Source organism: Astyanax mexicanus, chromosome 19 (genome assembly GCF_023375975.1).
Source record: "Astyanax mexicanus isolate ESR-SI-001 chromosome 19, AstMex3_surface, whole genome shotgun sequence".
Lineage (NCBI taxonomy): Eukaryota > Metazoa > Chordata > Actinopteri > Characiformes > Acestrorhamphidae > Astyanax > Astyanax mexicanus.
In genome coordinates, this window is record NC_064426.1 from 27,094,962 (window position 1) to 27,117,869 (window position 22,908).

Consider the following 22,908-nt stretch of genomic DNA (forward strand, 5'->3'; position numbering starts at 1 on the left):
TTCATTTGCTTAAATTGTAGGTTAGGGGTTTGTTTACTTATTTATTTAGAATTACATAAAATAATTCAAAAACATATTTCTCATTTGCTTAAATTCTTGGCTAGGGGGGTATTTTTTATTTAGAATTAAATGAAGTAATTCAAAATATATATTTTTTGCATTTTATAGTTTTTTTCCCGGCTCTTTATTTATCATTTATTTATTTATTTTGAATTAAATGAAATAATAAAAATGTACTATCTGTATCTGTACTGTCTGTGTGTGTGTGTGTTCACTGGCGGTGGTAGGGGGAGTCTGGGAGACCGTACAGAGTAGTAGCTGAAAGCTCGCTCCGTAAAGCTTATCGTACTTTACTTGTAGTTTAAAAGACTAATTCTAGCTTTAAGCGGTAGAAAGGAGTGGTGCACTAAAGGTCTTCATAATGATGTTCACACTGAAGAATTTGAACGGCGGAGTATTTCTACACGAGGCCCTGAAGGCAGGCTGTTATGTAACGTGGTTGGTTTCAGCCAGAGAACGCGCTGCACGCTCTCACCGCACGATGGCGCTGGCGGTTCAGTGGCTTGAACAATACAGCAGGTTGAGCCTTCCACCATTCTGCAGCTCATTCTGTAGAGGTGAAGAGGTGGATGGATACAAACCTGTGGTCTTAATTGAGGCTTTGAAGTGAATTTCAATGTAATAGAAATCAAAGTAATAGAAAATGACTTTTTTCCCCAACTTTTTCTGATTTAGTGTACATGTACCATTATTATTTTTAAAAGTATTTTTAAAAGTATTATTTAAAATAATAATTTTATTATTTTTAATAGAAGTGACAGTGCTATATATATATATATATATATATATATATGTATATATATATATATATATACATATATATATATATATATATATATATATACATATATATATATATATACATATATATATATATACATATATATATATATGTATATATATATATATATGTTATACCATTTATATATATATATATATATATAGCACAATTTGCCTCTGATACATTAGAATCCACTTAGCTTGCAGCATTACTGGGTAGCTAGCATTCCCTGAGGAAAGCGCAGCGACCCAGCTATGAAACATCAGCTAACAGAGGCCTGTTCTGATTAACATAACATTGATGCATACAGTGATAAGGGAAAAAGAGAAATGGCCATCTACCCACCCAGAGAGGGCAAGGCCTGTAGTGCTCTCTCTGACTCCGGCTGCTGATGGCAAGCAGCGTTATCTGGCATGACCCAGAATTCATGTCTTTCAAAGAAGTGGCCCAGATATATTTTGGGACCTTCTTTTGGGCCTCATCAGATCTTTGTGGGCCACTTTTTGCTTAAATGAAGTTTGCCAATGCAAAAGTGGCCCACATCTGTCTGCTATATAGGTTTATAAAGAATTCAAGCACTGAGAGAAAATATTTACAGTGGAATCAAAGTGGCTTTTATTGTCTCCTGCCACATCCGAAACGCTTCAACTACTCGCAGCTCTTTGCAAGCACACCTGCAGAGCAAATAGTGCAGGCACTGAGGTAATAGCATTCCTTTAATACCTCTGAGCACAAGAGAGAGAGAAAGAGAGAACAGAGAGAGAGAGAGCAGAGCTGGTTAGACAGGCTTGGCTGAGACAGTAAAGGAATGACAGTTTCTTTGCCAGTCACATGAATGTGTGTATATGTGTATCTGTGTGAATTTGTGTGTGTGTGTGTGTGTGTGTGTGTGTGCAAACACATAGGTTAGATCAGTGTAAGTAATGAGCGTAATTAGGCATTTGCATGAATGAAGCAGTAATTAGCCAGTCATTTTATTTGCCACTTTTTTATGGCTGCTTTTTGGAACACACTGATTAGTCTGTGAGTCAAAACACACACACCCTACCCTCTCTCTCTCTCTCTCTCTCCCTCAAACACACACACACATGAAGAGGGAGAGAACGAGAGAGAGAGAGAGAGAGAGAGAGAGAGAGAGAGAGAGAGAGAGAGAAAGATTGGCAGGGACCTGACAGGTGTTCTCGTTTTTCAAGTTTCTGTGTTTCTCTATTAGACATAAACAGAGAACGTGGGAGAGTGGCGCACACATGAACACACGGTAAGATTTTGACAGATTAATTCTTTTCATACTCATTTTTTATTGATTATACAATTTATATACAATATGTTTTAAACTACAGTAGTACCAGTAGTACAAGAGCCTAGTTTGCATTTGCCAACAACAAAAGTAACTTTGGAATAAAGAGATTTGAATACGGTTAAATATGAATGACGTTTGTTATGTTTAACTGGATACTAAACAATGGTGGTAATGGAAACTATGTTTCCATGCTGTTTGAGGCTACAGTGTGAAGATATATTATGATTTTTGGGAAAATACTGGATTATCTGAGCAAATTACCTATGACATCTGATTTTATGATGTTACTGTAATCACACTGCTTTTAAAATAATCTTAAAAAACGAAGTCACTTTGATTTTAGCAGTAGTTAACTGTAAATTTCCTTTTAATGTATCTGGTTTCTTTTGTATCTGTTATTTTTTAAATAATATGAAATTTAATTGAGTAAAATAATAATTTGTTCCAAAACTGGCATATACTGTTTACACAATTTGTCATGTAATGGCATAAAAGAACCATTTTGTACCATATAAATAGGTAAAAAAAATAACTTTACATAGACTTCTTTAAACATTTAATATTATTGTTCTATGGTATTGCTTTAATACTAAATGGTACCACTACATTTTTATGTAAAATGTTAGTTATTTCTGTTGCATAAGCTGGCATTAATTATCAGTTTGAGAGTAGTTTATTTTCAAACTACCATCATATATTAACGTTAAAGTTAAAGTTATTAAAGTTTAAAGACTGGATACAATAAACATCATACTTAATTTTTTTAGTTTTGTGTGTAATTGTTCATTTTCCTGCATCAAAAATGACTCATGGTGTTAAGAGAACATGGAGAATGGAACTAGTGGCCTACCAGGAAATGACATATATAGCCTACAGCCTATCTTCATAATTCTTCCTAGCATAGTATTGAATTGGATTTTGCAAATTTATGTTCTCACAGCATAGAAGTAGACCTCCTTTTTCTAATGTTTTTTTAAAACAGCAGTGTACTTGAAAACATTTTATTCATAACAAAAAATTAAAAATCTTGTAAAATGACTAAAAGGCTGGGATATTTTAGCACAGTAACACAGTCCCTGTTTACACAACAATTTCTCCCAAATTCCATAAAAATATGGTAATTTAGAGCATTTATTTGCAGGAAATGAGAAATGGCTGAAATAAAAAAAATGCAGAGGTTTCAGACCTCAAATAATGCAAAGAAAACAAGTTCATATTCATAAAGTTTTAAGAGTTAAGAAATCTATATTCTGTGATGGATTGAATGAGTGAATGAATGAATGAATGAATAAAATCAATATTTGGTGGAATTACCCTGGTTTTTAATCACAGTTTTCATGCATCTTGGCATGTTCTCCTCCACCAGTCTTATACACTGCTTTTGGATTACTTTATGCCACTCCTGGTGCACAAATTCAAGCAGTTCAGCTTGGTTTAATGGCTTGTGATCATCCATCTTCCTCTTAATTATATTCCAGAGGTTTTCAATTTGGTAGAATCGAAGGAACTCATCATGAGCTCCATTGGCTACCAGTTGATGCTCGCATCAAATTCAAAGCTCTTACAATCACCTACAAGGTGATGACAGAACAGGCTCCTTCCTACCTGCACTCGCTCCTGAAGGCTTACGCTACCTCCCGGCCGCTGCGCTCCTCCAATGAATGTCACCTCGCTTTACCAAACAAACACTCACACAAAGCAATCCAGACTGTTCTCATACAGAGTTCCCCAATGGTGGAACAAACTACCTTCCACTACCAGATCAGGAGAATCTCTCACTATCTTTAAGAAACTCCTGAAGACAGAGCTCTTCAAAGAGCACTTACTCTCTTAACACCTCTAACACACTTACTACTTCTAACCTCATTTCCTTCTTCCCCTCCTTCACTCCTCTATCCTATTATTCCCCTTTGTCCTCCTTTTATCCCTATCCAAAGTTGTTTTTACCTTTAAACTTATTTTACATTGTACTTGACTATGGTAAGTCGCTTTGGACAAAAGCGTCTGCCAAATGTAATGTAATGTAATGTAATTTTTAAGTGGTCTCTTTTTTATATATATATATATATAAGGTTAAGAATGTAGAGTAGTCTAAAACTATCCTTCAAACATTTTGTTATTTTAAGCAGCAGAAAAAAGAGAAAATTGTATTGCAGTTAGCTTAACTACCCAGAACCAGTCTGAAGTTAGAAAGTTTTCCTCTCTTTTTTTGGGTCTTTTGACATAAAGTGCAAAAAAATCATGAGAGGAAACACTAGTAAAACAGCATCCAGGTGCTAAAACAACACAACAGGAAGAAATTTAAACACATGGAAGTAAATAGGAAAGAAATGTAAAGCAAAACAAACAACCGGAACTGAGATAAAGGCATGTATTCATGCCCGAGTTAAAGCATTCTCATCTTTTCAGTATCACGGGTCATGCTCAGGGAGCCATTGTCAACATTTCGTAAAGCAGGAAATTTCATTCCTGGAAGACCACAAGAACGCATAGTTTAGAGTTAGCTCTGCTGCTGCAGGACTCCTCAGATCTTCGGTATGAGTTTAGATTTTTCTGCAGCATGTTCTCAGCCAGTGGGAACATGCTGCAGCCCTTGTATTTCGATATACTGCAGTTCTGAGGCAAAATAATGCTGTTTTGCAGACAAAATTGAATAGTGTTGCTTTCAATATGGAACCCTGGGGAACACCGAAGGTCAAGGTTAGGTCAATCATTATGAATTCATAGCATTTATCTCTCATTTGTTTTAGGTGTTAATGAGACACAGTTGTCTAGATTTATAAGTTTAAAACGATAATGCTATAATAATATTTTTATATTAAGGACTTCAGACAGGAGTGAATACATTTTTGTCGGGTTTTAAAGTCCCGTGGAAATACTGCAAAATCTAATATCAGTCAATCTTAACTTCAACAAAAAACTTTTGTTGAAATTTTTTTTGAGAGTCCAGTTGCAAAGATGTTATGATGAAACTGGCACTCATCAGGAGCACGCCAGAAAGGAAGAGTTTCTTTAGAGTTCATTAGAGTTACCAGCCTCAGAAGCCACAAGGTACAAGTGCCATAGAAAAGAGCCACCTATTTTTGGTGTGTTAAACATTTTTATTTCACTACATGATTTCTTATGTGTTCATTAATAATCTGGATGACTTCAGTATTAAATTACAATGTAGGAAAAATAAACAATATATAAACATTGAACAAGGTGTATCCAAACTTTTCAATGGTACTGTGCAATCAGGACAGTACAAACTGTAGGATAATCTGTAGGATTTTGAGGATAATCCTCTACTGGGTGGGTAATCGAACCTTTAGTTCTCTAATCTTCTCTCAGAGCAGTTGGGCAGTACCGTACATGAATCATAATTATAGCATGTTTAATATAATTAGAACTGTAGGTATTCTGTAGTGTGAGGTGGAGCTGATTCTCTAGTGGGAAACAAAGGTTACTTTGAAACACAGTCAACTAATGAGCTGAAAAAACATCAGTGACTAAAAGCAGAAAAAAAATCACAGAAAAATGTTTCTGATTCAAGATTTAAACATGGGTTAAGATGACAAAAATCCTTAGTAGGGCTAGGCATTACCAGATTAATGAGTTTGAGCAGTTGAGCAGGGTCTCCAATCAGAGCCCTTCCCTGAAATGAAGATTTTGATCTTGAGAAGGTTCTGCTTGAGTCTTGGACCAGAGACCTTATAAATAAGGAGAAAGGTCACTGAATGCTGTATAAATAGGAGCTCTTGTAATGCTAAACATGATGTCTGTTGTCGTCCTTCAGCAAAGACAGCCAATCAGCTTGCTGGTTGTTCGTTCTGAGAGTGGAGGTGGGTCAGAACGCTAGTGGGGAAGCCTCCTTAGCTGTGGAAATGTGCGCATGCGCAGCAGCCATTACAAGCTTAAAAATCGAATTCTTTGAGTATTGTTAAGTCGAACACTACAAACTGTTCACGATTTGTTCATCAGATTTTATCAGTAATTTAAAATTGTTTCTGAAATAGTAATCCAATGTTTGGTTTCCAGTATTTTGGTCTCTACCCATTCAAACAAATGGAAGGCTGGGCTTGCAAGGACTAGAATAAGTGCTTAAAGATGGCCACCGAATTGACTTGTCTATAAGGCCTTTGGTTTGACTTTCTTACAGTTTGTATGGGGTTTAATTCCATAAAAAAACTTTTTTATACATACTGGCAGCTTGTGAGATGTCCTGGTGCACACTGGCTCACTTTAATCACAGATTATTCCAATTTAAATCCAATTAGAACTTTAGGTTAGTTTCTTTGCTCCCTACACACTTTGGATGGATCGTTGTCCCTTTGAATTATAACATTTCTGTCCAGCTTTTGTTTTTAGCAGACTGCAGGACTGTCTTGAAATATCTTTTCAGGCTGTTCAAATCATTCCATTGAGAAATATCTTAGATTAAATACTAAAAGAGTAGATTAAATCAGTAGAAATTGACTTGTACTTAATGTACTTTGTGATTGTACTTATTTTTTTTGCATAATTTTTTTAAACATTTGTACAATATGTTTAATTTTGCATTCTCTCTTTTCTCTCCCTCTCAGATGGCGGCTCCACAGGCTCTTCCTAGGAAACACTCAAACGTTAACAGCCGAATGTTAAAAGTTTTGCCTGGAGATGCTCAGCTTAACAACCCCCACGCCAATGGTGTGTACAACAGTGTCTGTCTGTTTTTTTTTTGTTTGTTTTTTATGTGTTGTCCAAATGTACCTAAAATTATAGTAAATCAATTTGCTATGCGTTTTTAACATATTTAAAAAAATCAATATTTAAAATATTGATTATATGGATACATGGATGGATGGATATTAGCAACAGAACCTTTAAATGCTGTAAGTTCTGAGGTTGGGCCTCCAAGAATTGCATCAGTGAGTCTTAGTTGCCCATGACCCTGTCTCTGATTCACTGCTTGTCCTTCATTGGACCACCTTGAGAGTTGTTTTGGAGATGTTCTAACCCAGTCATCTAACCATCAAAATTTGACCATTGCCAATAATGCTATATGAATATTTCCTGTTTTGAAAAAAAAAAAACCTTTAGGAAGTGATTTGTTCACTTCCTAACTAATATACCCAACCTTCTGACAGGTGCCATTGAAGACGAAGATAAATAATGTTTTTCCCTTCACCTGACAGTGGTGCTAATGTTATGGGGGATCTGTGTATATGGCCTACATAAAAATAAAGAAAAAATAATGACACAATGTAGAGTTTTTATTGCTTTTCAGTAAGCAGTGATGCTTCTGCTTTTGTATTCTAGTTAATGGAAAGAAGACAGTTCCACATGTCATAAATGCACAGCGAGAAGTGGTATGTATGAATAGTTATTTACATTGTTCAAGTGTATAAATGCTTTTTATTTCTATATCATTCATAAAGTCACTGTCGTAAAATTTTGATTGTAGTTTTAAAAGTGAAAAAATCTCATTACACATCTTAAGGAGACCTCGTGTCATATTTTAAATTGGGTCACCCCAGTCAAAGTGCATATTTTATTGACTTTTCTATTAACATAGCATAAATATAGCATTGATGGCATATTGTCGCAGTCCAATGAAAAACAAGTAACTCCAAAACAGAAACTTTAAAATTTCAATGGAAATAAATGTAAAAAGAGATCATTTTAGGTCATTTTGATGCATTTCTATTGGTCCATTCATGAAGAAATTATGGCACAGTGCAAGGGACAGTTTTTCTGGGGGTTTTTCGCCAAAAATGGAGATACTTGTTTTTCATTGGAACGTAACAATATGCTTAACCAGTTTAAGATACAGAAATGTTTGAAGCGAGGTCAACAATGTCAGCTTTTCCCAAACAATTCCTAAACAATATTTGCAGTGTGGCAGTTAGCTTTGTCCTGTTAAAAGAAGCCACCTCTAAATACACAAACTGGACAAGTATATTAAGGAACATTTTTTATTCATTGTTTTTCCAAAAATATATTTTTTAATGGTTTTCATCCTTTTTTGGATAGATTTTCAGTGACAAAAGCATTAGTAAGGTCAGGATGTAAAATGATCACCCCAGTGGGGGTTTATAACCTTGAATGCATTCATTAGAAGGGTGTTCACAAATATTGATCCAATCTAATATAATTCATTCAGTACACAGTAGCCTAAATTAGGGCATACTTGAATTGCATACCAATCACCAAATCATCTAAATATACTTTGTGTCATTCAGGATCTGCTGAACCACTGCTTTGCTGACGTGGAGACATTCATGGGCCGCTTGCAGCAGGCAGCTAATTCTCGGACTGCTGTTGAGCAGAGCAAGAAGAAAAAAAAGGCCAAGAAGGACAACAGCAAGAAGAAGAAACAGCAGTGTAAGAGAGGAGAAAGATGGAGATAGAGATGGAGAATTACGAAAACAGACTCGCAAAATTATTATTTTTTTTTAATTTTTTAGTATGTGTTTGTTTTTGTGTGTGCTGCAGATGACCTGATGGCAGAGGAGGTGCCAAGCGGTCCATCAGAGCAGGAGTTTGTGGACATTTTCCAGAAGATAAAATACTCATTTAGTCTGCTGGTAAAGCTCGCTTTATAGTCTTTATATAAGGTATGGCGGTTTTGGGATGCAAACATTCTTCCCATGCTGGGGTTTTATTTTTTATGTTCCAGGGCCGCCTGAAGAACGAGATATCAAAGCCCAGCTCAGAGGAGCTGCTGCATCACCTGTTCGTTCCTCTAGACCTGGTTAGTGTATACATGTGCGCACACCATGACAAGACTAAAATACTGCAAATATATGTCAATTTTGCGTCCATGCATGTTTATTTATTTTCCTTTCACATTAAGTTGTGTACAAGAAGGACAGATTTCCAAACCAGCTTATTCACATAATATACTTGATCTCATACTGGAGCTACTCATTGAGCTCCACTAGCTACCAGTTGCTCTTTGTATAAAATCCAAAGCCCTTACAATTGCCTACAAGGTGATGACAGTGATGACTACCTGCACTGATCACTCCTAAAGGCGTATGCTCCCTTATTCATACAAAGCAATCCAGACTGTTCCCATACATAGTTTCCCAATGTAGAGCGTCCCTCTCTATCTTTAAGAAACTCCCGAAGACAGAGCTCTAAAGAGAACTTACTCTCCTAACACCTCTAACAAACTAACTACTTCTAACCTCATTATTCCCTTCTTTAGGCCCTGTCTTAAATGTTTTTGTCTTGAACTTCTGTGTCGTCTATTGCTAATATACATAATTATTTGTAAGTCGCTTTGGATAAAAGTGTCCTCTTACTGTAATGTAGTTTAATGTAATCTAATCTAATCCATTTTGTCCATATCTGTTACATATATCCAGCATTTGGCTCCAAACTCCACCAATCCAGAAATGGCAAATCCTGTAGGCAATATATTGTTCTTAGTAAAGTACCAGTCAAACATTTGGACACACCTTAATTTTAGTGTTTTTTCATTATCTTAAAATGTTTTACATTGTATATTATTACTAAAGTCATCAAAACAATAAAGAAAAAAATATGGAATTATTTAGTAATTTTTTTAAATACAAAGTAGGCACCTCTTGCTTAGATGGCTTTCAGTTGCCCAGAGTTAATTATCTGAATTTCTTGCCCTCTTAATGTGTTTGAGAGCATCAGTTGTGTAGTGAAGAGGTAGAGTGGGTGAATCCAGAGAATTATGGTGAAAACTACTCAACTAATTCAAGAAAAAAGTACTATAATTAGAAATGAAGGTCAGTTAATCTAAAAAAAATCAAGAACATTTTTTGAGTACCCCAAGTGCAGACGCAAAGACCATTAAAAAACGTGATGATGAAAATGGCCCTCATCAAGGCCGCCCTATAGAAGGAAGAGTAAGAGTTCCCTCTGTTGCACAGGAGAAGTACATCAGAGTTACCAGCTTCAGAAACCACAAGTTAACAGTACCCATGGGTGTGGTAGTGGGGGGAAAAGTGGACCTGACTACCCAGGGCCCGAGTAGGGAGAGGGGCCCATGAAAATCCTGATTTTTTTTTTCACTCACTTTCCTTTGTTTACTGGCATGGATAGGGGCCCATTAACATAGAGGGTGTACAGGGCCCAGAATTTGCTGCCACGCCCCTGACAGTACCCAAGATGATAAGAGCCACCTAAATGCTTCACAGAGTATTTTGACACTTGTTTGTTATTTTAACACTTGTTAGTTAGTACATGGTTTCTTATGTGTTCCTTCATAGTCTGTATGACTGTAATATTCATTTACATGGAGAAAAAAAAACTTTTGACTGGTGCTGTATACCTTTATATATAGTTGATTTGAGTTAAAGCTGTAATATAGGTATGATCGTGAAGGTGTGCCTCAGTATGCCTCAGTAATAGCTCTTTAAAAATCTGGGCGGAACCTTCTGGACCTTCATTCTTCTCCAAATGTTCTTTCATAAGGCTTGATAAGGCTGAGTACAGATTGATTAATTATGCATGAGTGCATTTGTTCACAGTGATAGAGTCTGAGTTGGCAAACAGTGCAGTTTTTACCTGCAAGCCTGCAAGAATGAAGACCAACAGGTTAAGCAGAATAGAGGATGCAGTTGGATAGAGTAAATAAAATGAGCTGAAAGTGATACTTAAGCAAAAGTATTGTTAAAAATACAAAAAATTATATTTACCAAATAAGACCATTTGTAAGAGATGTGTGAGTCTGAAAGAGGTTCTTCACAATTACACATCTCTTTCACAAACATTGGGCCCCATCCACCAACTCTTGCAACATTTGCACACATATTCTATATTGGAATTTGTTTAGTTTATTAGAAGAGATCTGTCATTGTGAGAGCACAAGTTGTGAACAATACTACACTGTGCTTTAAGTGGAACATAAAATGTGCCAGGACTCCCCTTACTGGATTATCGGATTAATGATCTAGCAAAGTTTTTTGGGAGAAGTCCCACCCACTGAAATAGAGATCCTAAATGCATCTGCTGCAGAGAATAACTTTCCCAGAGTGTGCAGCCAGAAGTAGTGATGAGAAGACAGGGCTTTAAAAGATGTGTTTAATCCACACGATCCTCAACATTTTTTTTTACTTACTGTCGGCTTGTGATAAGTCCTGTAAAAACACACACAGAACCCACCTGAAACCCACCTAGCCTATGCTCCACCCATCTAAGCCCCACGTTAGCATGTTGAGTGGTGGTACATCAATAATTAAAGTGATTCTGTGGTTTCAAACACATCAGGAATCTGACAGAAATCAGAAAATATGATATTTAAGAATGATGCCCATTATTCTTAATGATAATAAAAGTGCTTCTTCTTTGGTATTTTGCTTAAACATACTTTTGTTTTGCAGCTTTATCTTTAAGAATGTAGTAGTAGGGGCACCAAGTGGTCCAGCAGTCTAAAGCGCTGCCACTTTGATCGAGAGATCCCTATTTCGAATCCCTAATATGCAGCTGGCCATCAGCTGCCGGAGCCCTGAGAGAGCACATTTGATCTTGCTCTCTCTTGGTGGGGAGATGATGCTATTTCCTGCAATCACTACTAGGGTGATGTCGATCAGTATGAGGCACCTGTGAGCTGATGTATCTGAACGAGTTGCTGCGCTTTCCTTCCAGTGCACTGTGATGCTACTTGGCAATGCTGCATCAGGAGCAGTTTGAAAAGAGGCGGTGGCTGACTTTACACGTGCTGGAGGAGGCATGTGCTAGTCTTCACCCTCCCTGTATTGTGGATATAGATCTGACTAACAGCTGACTAGCAGCTGAATGGGTGAGACAATTGGCCTAGCTAAATTGAAAAAAAGGGAAAAATTTTAAACCAAAATTTAGTAGTAGAATTCTCATTGAAGTCAATTTTCACCGTACATTTTGACCAAACAGTTAATTACATCAGGGGTTCTCTTTGCCCACCACAGAACTTTCCACTCTCCCAAATTAAATACAGCACAAGCATCAGCTTGCTTGTTTTCTGTTCCTGTGCACATAAATCCCTGTTCTAGGTACACACTGCTGTATTTTTTCATATTGCTTAATGCTTGCTTTTCTTTGTTTTTTTTTTCAGTCAGAAAAAAAAGACCCTGTTTTTAAGCATTTATCTACTAAACCTGCAAATCATCAATGACCTAAACATGTTTTATTTTGCAAATAAATAAACTAAATGTCAGTCATCTCTTAATTTACATTTGCTGAACTATGTATGTTTAGGAAAGAAAAAAGAAACATATTTTGGCCTACAGCCCCTGTTGTAGTACCTCTGCAGCCCGCTTGGGGCCGCGGACCACAGATTAAAAACCACTGAGTTAGATCATTTTAAAAAGTAAAAAACTAAATGAAGAAACCATTTGTGTGTGTGTGTGTGTGTGTCTGTGTGTGGACCAGCTGGTGAAAACCACAGGTGGTCCTGACATGGCAGCGGGTGTGTCAAGCCCAGCTCTGACCAGTGGGGCGGTTGGTCTTCTGCAGCAGAATCTCAGTCAGGAGGAGAGGGAACTGTGGGAATCTCTCGGCCCCAACTGGACCCAGTCATAGTCTGTATTACAGGTTTTTTAGACGCATGTTTCTTTGAACTATGTTCACTTTATGTTATAAATTAGCTTTAAATTAGCATTTATTAGCATTATCATCAAACTTAGAGTTATTGGGCTTAAAAATTATGCATTTGATGGTGCGTTTTTTTAATACACTCGCTGTCAGAAAAATAGTTGCACACATAAGGAATCAATTGACAGGATACCACCAGAGTACCAGAGTGTCATGGTGTGACTCAGAATAGCAGCAGGTCATCTTCAGTGACAAGCCCACTTTTGTGTTGGTGGAAACAGTCAATCACTCTGTGTGTGGAGGAACTTCAACACCAAGGAATGCCGTTTGTTGTCAGGCATCACATGTGTAGACGGCCTGGTGATCAGATGCCAGATCACCTTTGGTCTTTATTACAGGCACTTTGACAGCTCAACAAAAGTTTGCCTTGAAGACACAGATACTATGCCATAGCCAACTGCATTGACAGATAATTGAAAAGGTGTGGGAAGCTATTGGATGTGCACTTAACACTCCACTCCTACTGCAAAATCAGCAGGAACTGCATGAATATTTAAGCTGGACACCATTAAGAACCTCTACAACTCCTTGCCAACACCTCTGGCATGTTAATGTTGTACATAAACATTACACATTCTTTCATATGTGTTGCCCAAAATAATATGACCACGTGTTTTCCATATTAGTATAAATGCTCATCTGACACTTTCCTCTGGGTGCAGCTATTTTTCCAGTCATGTCTGTGACAAAGAGTGTGGTACATGTTGTTGTTTTCTCAAAATTTTGCATAAAACTAAATATCCCTTTGTATCATCATATAAGCCATTGTTTTACAATATTGCAATATATCACAATATGTTGAATTGATACATATAGTATCGCCAATTTTTGCTAATACAATCATACAGCCACATATATATATATATGCTAAACACTTTGTTATGAACATTAAGCTGCTTTTTCATGCACTTTCAACCTAGACACACTGTCTGTCTTCATTGTTAGTTTGAGACACTTTAAACAAAACAAATCCACACAAACATATCATATAAACCTCACCAACACCTAATTTATGTCACACCTACACCACACCTCACACCTAGACAACCTCACCTCACCTGCTCAACCTGACTAAAACTATGACTAATGTACATTATAGCTGAAACTGGCCTGTATCGGGCCTGCATAATATATATAAAGACAACAATTTCTGAACAATAATTTGTGGAGACTGCATACTATATAACTGTGTTTTTGTCTCAGTTCGCAGCAAACGAACCCAGTGTCACCATACACTCCAGTGTTTCTGGATGGCTGGCAGCCTGAGGCTTGTGATGCAAGCGGTCAGGCTTTTGAGGATCCAGTTGAGTCGCAACACAAATATGAGGCCCAGCCAGAATCTCAGCAGGTTTTATATACCGTCAGAAACACACACACACACACACACACACTCAAATGTATCTCTTACACAGTAAAACACTGATTTGATTAAACTGTTCCTGTCATTTCAGTTTGATTCTACCGACGCGTTGCCTCCCAATTCGCCAACAGAAGAAAAGTAAGTATATATGCGAAAGGAACCACACAGGGTTCTTTAAGTAAAATATTTCTTCTTGTGGTTCCCCACACTGTAAAACCTGATGAGTTAAGTGATTAATACAACTAAACTCAGAACAAACAATGAACTTGTTAAGCAAATGAAGTGACTTGCACTATAAGGCACATTTAAAATCCTTTAATTTCCCCAAAAATTGTCAGTGCACCTTTTAATCCAGTGTGCCTTATGTATGACTTTTACTAGTCAGGTTGTAAGGAGCAGTAAAGCCACTTAGTTCTCCAGCACTGGGGCTGGAGTAGTATAAGCATTAGCCGCAAACCGCTATTTCCACATTCAGAGGTGAGTATTATCGGCCAGTAGCCTCCTGCAAACCCCAGCTAGCAGTGCTGGAGCAGCATTAGCATTATCTGCTAACTGCGCTAGGTCTTTTGCTGTTTAGAGGTTAGTATATTGGACTATAACCTGTGCATTTATCATGTTAAAATAAGCTAAGTGTGACAAAATGCGAGCTAATATCACACTGGTTTACCGGAACATTCAGGGTTACTCAATGTAGCTCTGTCACCAACATTAGCCTCTTGCCGCTAGCAGTTAGCTACTATTGCTAAATCTGTAGCCTTAGTGCTGGAGAAATTTGTGAATCTAAGCTTACTGTAAATAAATTAAAGTGCTTTACCCAAATAAACAGTGTTTTAAGGAGAGAAATTTGTGTAGATTAACATCCAGCACTAGTTTTACTTCAAAAGAAAGTCTGTTTTTATTACAGTTTTGTTTACTCAGCTTAGGCTTACTTAACCTGAATTAGAAGTTCCTTATTGCTCTTAAAATGCGCCTTATGTATGAAAATAGACCAGAAAATAGACGTTCATTGATAGTGCACCTTATAATACAGTGCGTCTTATAGTGTGAAAAATACAGTAAACATTTTCAGCAGCAGAGAAAGGGTTGACTTGCTCTTATTACCTTCAACACTGAGGACAGGCAGCTCTACCATGATTTATATTAAGATATATAGTAAGATAGTATGGGGGTTGACTACACACCGATGGTGAGTAACGAGGCATAGTTTTCTCTGCACCTGTGCATCGATTATAATGTGCATACCTGTGTGTTCTACAGTGTGGAAAACCCACCTCCTTCAGAAGGGGAGCGGCTGTACCGCTGCAGTTATGACTTTGTGGCCCGAAACAGCAGTGAGCTTTCAGTGTTGCATGGAGAAACTCTACAGGTACCTACAACTAAATTCAGTGCTTCTTTACCAAAGTTGTGTTTGAAACTGAAACCATTTTCACTATGTTGTGCACTACTTTAGGGATACTTTCGAAAAAGTAGTAGAGAATTATAGTTAATAAATGGGTTTTATACCATTAATTAGTCATTTTGACCACAGGGAGGATGGGTTTCTTCTTGTGAGTCCATACTTAGGTGACTTTGTATACCTATAGTGTACGAGTCCTTAAGAGTGCAGGTTTAAAACCATTCAATTGGGACAAACTACACACTCAAACATACTGAAGGAACCTATACACTCAAACTAGCTGCTGTTTGTTTTGTAGCAAACCTCACAAAGGACTTAAAATGTGAAAATTCTATAGATCAGCAGAATGAGAGAATTGGTCTCATGGTCCCTGTGGGCATGTGCAAATAAAGATTATAGGGCTAAGTTTACCATTTAGGACTGAACTTTTTTTTCTTACAAGGATTCCTCCTACAACTTTGAGGGGGTCTTTTGCTTATTGGGGTTCCATGTTCTTGTCACAAGAGGCAAATATACTAGATGCTTGTGAATATAAAAATATACTTTGTGTTTATTATTAACACAAAACCCATACTATAAACCAGCCAAAAGATCTTCAGAAAAAAGCACAGACATGGGCAGAGAACGAGAGCAATCAAAAGCAGAAAAGAGCCACAAAATACTACTGTAACACAGTGGGGGCAGAATGCAAATGCAGGTTTTGTTTATTTTCTATTTACAAAACAGCAGAATAGAGGATCAAACAAAGAGAAATAAAAAAAAGACAGTGTCTACTACTAAATGCATGACAGAGAACAAAGGAGCACATGTGGAAGTAACAAGGGGGCGGGGTTACAGAAGACAGGGCGGAGCTAAGGCATAGACAAGACCAAAAACAAAACAGAGCTATGTAAAGCAAATGGAGCACATGGGGAGGTAAACAAAACAAGAGAACAGACAACAGAAGCAGGAAGGACCAAAAAAAAAGGAAAAACACAAGACAGACACAGGCTAAGGTGTGAAAACTAAAATACAAGTAGAAGAATACAGCAAACAAATCCAAAGGGCAAAACAATTGTTCAAAAAACACTAAATATGCAGTTCACTGTCATTGTCAATACTTCGAAAATCACAGGTGAAAAGAAGAAGTTATACAGTATATATACACAGGTGGTGCAAATCAGTACTCTGGGGAAACTGGGCGAGTTAATAGTCTCTGATTGGGAGTGGAAACTTGTTTTAGTGGAGTCATAATGTAGGGCATTCTGGGAAATGTAGTAAATGGACTCAACAGAGGCATAACTTAGTGAGTGAGAGTGAGACAAGTATTGTATTTAGTTCATTTTTTATCTTAATTATGAAATTCCAACAAATATCATGTTGTGACAATATAAGGTTGGATAGTGCGCTATACAAATAAATGTGACTTTATTTGACTTGTGTGGTTGATAAGACAAGTGGTTGGAAGGCATCCCTAATGTACATTTTGTTATATATGTTTTTTTAAACCTAATTTATAGGATGCCTTGATTTACTGCTTCATTGATAAAAACCTAATACTAATGGTTAGATATTGTATGTATGAAGGTTATGGTTTGTAAAGAGGAATAAAACTGAGCAAGATTGACTGAGAACAGTATCAAACACAAAACATGACACAACTGGGTTAATGTTATATAATGTTGTATATAATGCTGTATTTTTGGTGTGGTATCACTCAAAAAAAGATCTGATCAGTGGAAATCCTACAGTTGCCTCTTTCTACTGATGAGGCCAATAAATGATAAAGCAACAGATAAACTAAAGTCATTACGGGGAACAAATGGGCCAAAAAGATTAAACTGAGTGTAGGTGTTTCTAATAAACTGGGAATTCTGCATCTTCTCTCACTCTTTTTCTCTTTCACTCAGGTGCTAGAGTCGTCTAAGCGGTGGTGGAAGTGCAGAAACAATTATGATCAGATTGGCTTCGTTCCATCTAACATCCTGGAACCCGTCAACCACACAGAACCAGACTCTCGTGTAGTGATGCGCCATCCATCCACGGTGAGACATACAGCTCTGGAAAAAAGTGGCCACTTCAGTTTCTGAATCAGTTTCTCTGATTTTGCTATTTATAGGTATATGTTTGAGTAAAATGAACATTGTTGTTTTATTCTATAAACTACGGACAACATTTCTCCCAAATTCCAAATAAAAATATTCTCATTTAGAGCATTTATTTGCAGAAAATAAGAAATGGCTGACATAACAAAAAGATGCAGAGCTTTCAGACCTCAAATAATGCAATGAAAACAAGATCATATTCATGTTTTATTTAAGTTTTAAGAGTTCAGAAATCAATATTTGGTGGAATAATCCTGGTTTTCAGTTAAAGTTTTCCTGCATCTTGGCATGTTCCCCTCCCCCAGTCTTACACACTGCTTTTGGATAACTTTATGCCACACCTGGTGCAAAAATTCAAGCAGCCCAGCTTGGTTTGATGGCTTGTGATCATCCATCTTTTTCTTGATTATATTCCAGAGGTTTTTAATTTGGTAAAATCAAAGAAACTCATTTTTAAGTGGTCTTTTACTTTTTTCCACAGCTGTGTATACACACACTCACTTTTACAAACACTATTCTCTAAAACTAGCATATGCATTTTCACAAATGTACTTTTCCGCCTGCAGAGAATTCCTCTGTCTCCGCCTGGAGGAGGACGTTTCTCGTATGTCGTACCCAGTTCTTCAGGGGAAATCTACAGCCACAATGAGACACGCCCACACAGCATGCCACCAATAGGAGATGATGGAGAGAGAGGTCGTTTTTTTCAACTACAACCTGATTTCTTGCCTGCTTGCCTTCAGAACTGTGCAAAATGCATTCATGACTGAAATTCTCCTTTAACCCTGTTCTTCCATGGCCAGCATCTCATATGTCGACCACAAAGCAGGTATTATTTGAGTGGTCGATCATTCAGCACTGCACTCATACTGACTGTCGTGCTGTGGTGTGTTTCTGTGTCACTAATACTAGTGAATCAGACACAGCAGTGCTGCTGGTGTTCTTAATCACTGACCATTAAAGAACAGGGTGAAAGGACGATAATAAAGTGTGCAGGGAAACACATTACACACTACAGTCTGTACAGATAAAAGTTTCCAGGTTATATGTTTTATGTCTTTTTCCATCATCAGTAACACTCATGAATAATGAACTTGCGGAGCGACTGGCCAATGGGAGAACACGTCCTTCGTTCGTCACCAGGACCAACGAGACTGCTTCTCTCAACTATCACTCAGCTCCTGGAGAGGTGCAGGACTGGCTCAAGGGCAAAGGCTTCAGTGAGCAGTAAGTTCTCACACTTTCTCTCTCTCTCTCTCTCTCTCTCTCTCTCTATGTCTCTTTCTTTTTTGTCTCACTCTCTATATCTCCATCTCTTTCTTTTTATGTCTCTCACTTTCTGTCTCTCGAACTCTTTTTCTTGCTCTCTGTCTATCTTGTACTATCTATGAATCTCTCTGTCTCTCACTCTTTATGTCTCTGTCTTTATCTCTCTCTCTTTGTCTATCTCTTTCTCATGCTGTCTCCTCTTCACTCACTCTCTGTCCCTATCATTTTTTCTTTCTGTCTCTCTCTGTACTTTTCTCACTCTCTGTTTCTGTCTCTATCTCACTCTACATCTCTCTTTTTTCTCTGTCTCTCTCACTCTCTGTCTGCCTGTCTTTTTCTCTGTCTCTCTCTCTCTTGCTCGCTCTTTGTGTCTGTATCTCTCTTTGTGTCTCTCTCACTCTATATGTTTCTCTTACTCTGTCTTGTTCTTGCTCACTGTCTATCTCTCTCTATGTCTCTCGCTCTCTATGTCTCTGTCTCTCATTTTGTCTCTCTCTGTGTCTCTCTTGCTCTATATGTCTCTGTCTCTCTCTTTATGTCTCACTCTCTATGTCTCTGTCTCTCTCGCTTTATGTCTCTCTCACTCTGTCTTTCTCTTTTTATGTCTCTCACTTTCTGTCGCTCTAATTCTGTCTTTTTCTTTCTCTCTGTCTATCTCTCTCTGTACGTTTCTATGTCTGTCTCTCTGTCTCTCTCTCTTTGTTTCTCTCTCATTCTGTCTCTCTCTCGCTTACTGTCTGTCTCTCCCTCTCGCTGTCTATGTTTCAGTCTCTCGTTCTCTTTTGTGACAAAAAAATACAGTGATTTTGCATCCTTCCACTGCCCAAGTTGCATTCTAGTCTCCAAAAACACATTTACCAAGTACTGTAAATGTTTTCACGTATTCTTACTGTGCTCTGAGAACTGAGGATGCATCCATTTGTGACTTGCTTTTGAGATCGAATGGAAATATCCAGCTTTCTTGTGGTAATTCTATGCTGATTTTTAATGACAGAAGATGCTGGTCAGACGCACAATTATGAATTATAACTGGGTAGTATGGTGTAGTAAAGTTGACATAGGGAGAAAAGTTGTTAAATAGCAGTTGATTTGATGAAGAACTATTGTTTGTACTGTTACTGTATGTTGGGAGGCCTGCATACTCTTCTGTGGCAGCTTTAGCTAAGCAGGACAGCTTTGGATAACAGTGATTTGAGACTTAAAAGGCATATTTGACCATATAAGGTCTTCAATACTATCTGAAATAGCAATACACAAAATCTCAATAGAGCCTCTGTTCTTGTGAATTCGCTTTTACAAGGTGCTTGTCCAGGTGCATTCCCCAGAACACTGAAGTCTGTTCTCTGCATTCCTGGTATTGAGAAACATTGCCATATTTTTACAGCAAGGGTTTCCTTTTCCCAAGGAAATAAACTTTGGTCTCTTTCTAACGGTTACGGCATTTTAGGGTTTTTGGAGACTTCTTTGCACATCTTGTGGTCTTCTATATAAAAAAAGACTCTTTTAAAAATATATTTAACTATATTCTTTCTAAGGATCTGCAGCCAACGTGCTTCCCCTGATTTTATCTTAGACATTTTAAATAGTAATGAGCGTGAGGGGTTTCCTAATATTCTGCTCACAAGCAAAATGCATTTCTGTTTTATCCCCATGTGTGTTTTTAATGTGTTTAAATATGGGGTGTACTAATGACTAAGGTTTTAACATGACATTTACACATCATATAAACAACTGAGTAATATTCAATTGATTCTTTCTTTTTGTCTCTCAGCACAGTGAACAGTCTGGGAATTCTCAGTGGAGCTCAGCTCTTCTCCCTGAATAAAGAAGAGCTTTGTACAGTTTCTCCACAAGAGGGTGGCAGAGTTTACAGCCAGCTCACAATACAGAAGGCACTGCTGGAGGTAGCACAGCTACAATGATAAAATTCCATATCCCTCAATCAGTTTATAAAGCTGTATCTTCTTTTTCCAGGCTGTGCAGTAGATTGTATTTAGTTTTTATTTATTTTAATATTTTTTGCCTCTTACAGAAAGTAAACAAAGCCACAGAGCTGGATGCTGTGATGAAGAAACAGAAAATGAAAGTGGATCCGCAGATGGAAGGAGGAGAATTTTAATTGAGAACACACACACATAAATGACATGCTAAACAAATGTATATCTTATCTGTTATTACAAAAAAAAACATTATATTTTAATTTCCAGAACATCTGTTCACTGTATATTCACATCAGCTTTAGCTTAAGATCTTAGGATGTATGTTGTGATCGATGGATTTACTGCAGTGATTTAAAAAAAGAAAAAACACTGCCCTGCAAATATGCTATTTGTTGTAACTGTTGTGCTCAGTAAATGGACTTATATTGAGAAAAAAAGCTTTCTGTGTCTAAAGTTATGTCTAATGCCACAATTTACAATTTACAATGATACGCCAAAGGTCATGTGACATGAATTACTAACATCATATCCCATCTTGCCAAGACTAAGTAAGCTAAAGAATGCTACACTGACCTGTGGGATATGCACATGGAGTCTCCTGCATTGAATGTGGATGTGAATTCTGCCAGAGACGCTTGTCTGTATGCATGGACAATTCTAGCCAGGCACTGCCAGTCACAATAATTACTATCTACTGCACTGTGGAATAAGAGTACTGTTAAATAACTAGAAAACTTTGGAAAAGGAATGTCTCATGGAATCCAATCCATTTGGCACCCATTATCAGGCCTTGTTCATTACCTTGCATTCAGTCTGACTCATAATATAACAACTCACAACATACAAATGTAGGCATGACCATGCCATCCCCTGAGGTACTACTTAAAGGAGAACTCCGGTGCAAAACTGACTTTTGGTGTAGTAAAACACGATAAAAAGTACTAACCATTGTTGAATAGCCCACCTCTTTTTTCCCGCAGCTTTCCAAGATCCAGTAATTTTTTGGGGTTTGTCCAAACATGCTTTAGACTGGGTAATATGGGGCATATTTTGCCTCTGCAGATAAATGGCTTTTTACACCATTATCCAGGTTCAAAGTAGCTCCACATCTTACTGCTATATTCCAGAGAGCCCTGACATTTGAAATGAGTTATTAAGAACTTTAAATTCCTATCTCAGCTACGCAGGTGGGTTCAGCATGTGTACATCCCCACTTAATAAACACACACTAATGGACGCGTGCTGCAGTGTGCAAACCCACATTTACCTCAACAGTAAACAGAATAAAAATAAAATAACATTGCTTTTCTTAAATAAGCTACTGGTGCACCTTCACGGCGTGAACACGCAAGGTCAGTATCCTCTGCTGAGACAAGCAAAAGCCCCCCGCTGTTAAGATACCAACGCACCAAAGTCAGAGCGCACCTGGCTCTTAAAAGGAATGTCAAGTAGCACACTGATTGGTTTATTTCACGTTACAGCCAAAACACCCATGATTAATTAAGAAAATTAGTACATTCCTTCCTACATGTCTCGTTCAGCGCCTTGAGTGACCAAACCAAAACTTTTATAACTCGAGCGCAAAAGCCTCGCTTGAGCAAAAACAAAAGGCCAGGTAATTTGCATGGCGCGCAAGGAGAACTCTGAATTCGAGAGGAAAATAAACACTCAAGAGGAGAAAAATAAAGCTTGAGAGCAATATTTTGTTCAGTGCGCACACAATTTTCTTTTTTTTTTTTGCCCATGAGCTTCACATTTGCCTTTAGGAGAAGTTAATTTACATACACAAAATGTTAAAACACGCTGGTTAATTTTTTTCATCTGGTATTTTTGCTCCCCTGACTTTTGACATTGACGTGACGCCATATAGGCAAAAATCCAGTTTCTAAACATTTACAGAGAAGCTTGTTGGCATAATAAAGCCAACACTGACCTGTAAAGCCATGACCAACCAATCTTTCATGGGCTGCTTACTATGTATACCTCAAATAACAACTAACAAAGAAATACTGTATACAGACATTATAAGACACCTTTAAAAGTGTTTTGGCTTGTGTGTCTAGCCTTATGTGTTACATTATAGACCCCCCTCATCCATTTTTGTTTCTCCTAATTTTTCTTCTCCGCCTGTTGCTTGACTCCCTCG

General features: G+C 37.5%; 1 protein-coding gene across 1 annotated transcript; it reads left to right on the plus strand.

Annotated features, from left to right (window-relative positions):
• Positions 1 to 1,979: 1,979 nt before the first annotated feature.
• Positions 1,980 to 21,199, plus strand: eps8l1a (eps8 like 1a). Its single transcript, XM_022672429.2, has 15 exons — positions 1,980 to 2,099; positions 6,707 to 6,809; positions 7,422 to 7,471; positions 8,345 to 8,486; positions 8,598 to 8,689; positions 8,782 to 8,856; positions 12,492 to 12,640; positions 13,917 to 14,061; positions 14,165 to 14,211; positions 15,331 to 15,439; positions 17,359 to 17,493; positions 18,120 to 18,249; positions 18,627 to 18,780; positions 20,594 to 20,726; positions 20,855 to 21,199. The coding sequence occupies exons 2-15, from the start codon at positions 6,707 to 6,709 to the stop codon at positions 20,939 to 20,941; spliced, it is 1,551 nt and encodes a 516-aa protein (XP_022528150.2). The 5' UTR covers positions 1,980 to 2,099; the 3' UTR covers positions 20,942 to 21,199.
• The last annotated feature ends 1,709 nt before the right edge of the window (positions 21,200 to 22,908 follow it).

Bases quoted from the DNA above. Each gene is read 5' to 3' on its own strand.
- eps8l1a (XM_022672429.2), top strand. From the start codon at position 6,707: ATGGCGGCTCCACAGGCTCTTCCTAGGAAACACTCAAACGTTAACAGC. The intron at 17,494-18,119 runs GTGAGACATACA...TTCCGCCTGCAG, and splicing joins TGATGCGCCATCCATCCACG to AGAATTCCTCTGTCTCCGCC. The intron at 20,727-20,854 runs GTAGCACAGCTA...TGCCTCTTACAG, and splicing joins TACAGAAGGCACTGCTGGAG to AAAGTAAACAAAGCCACAGA.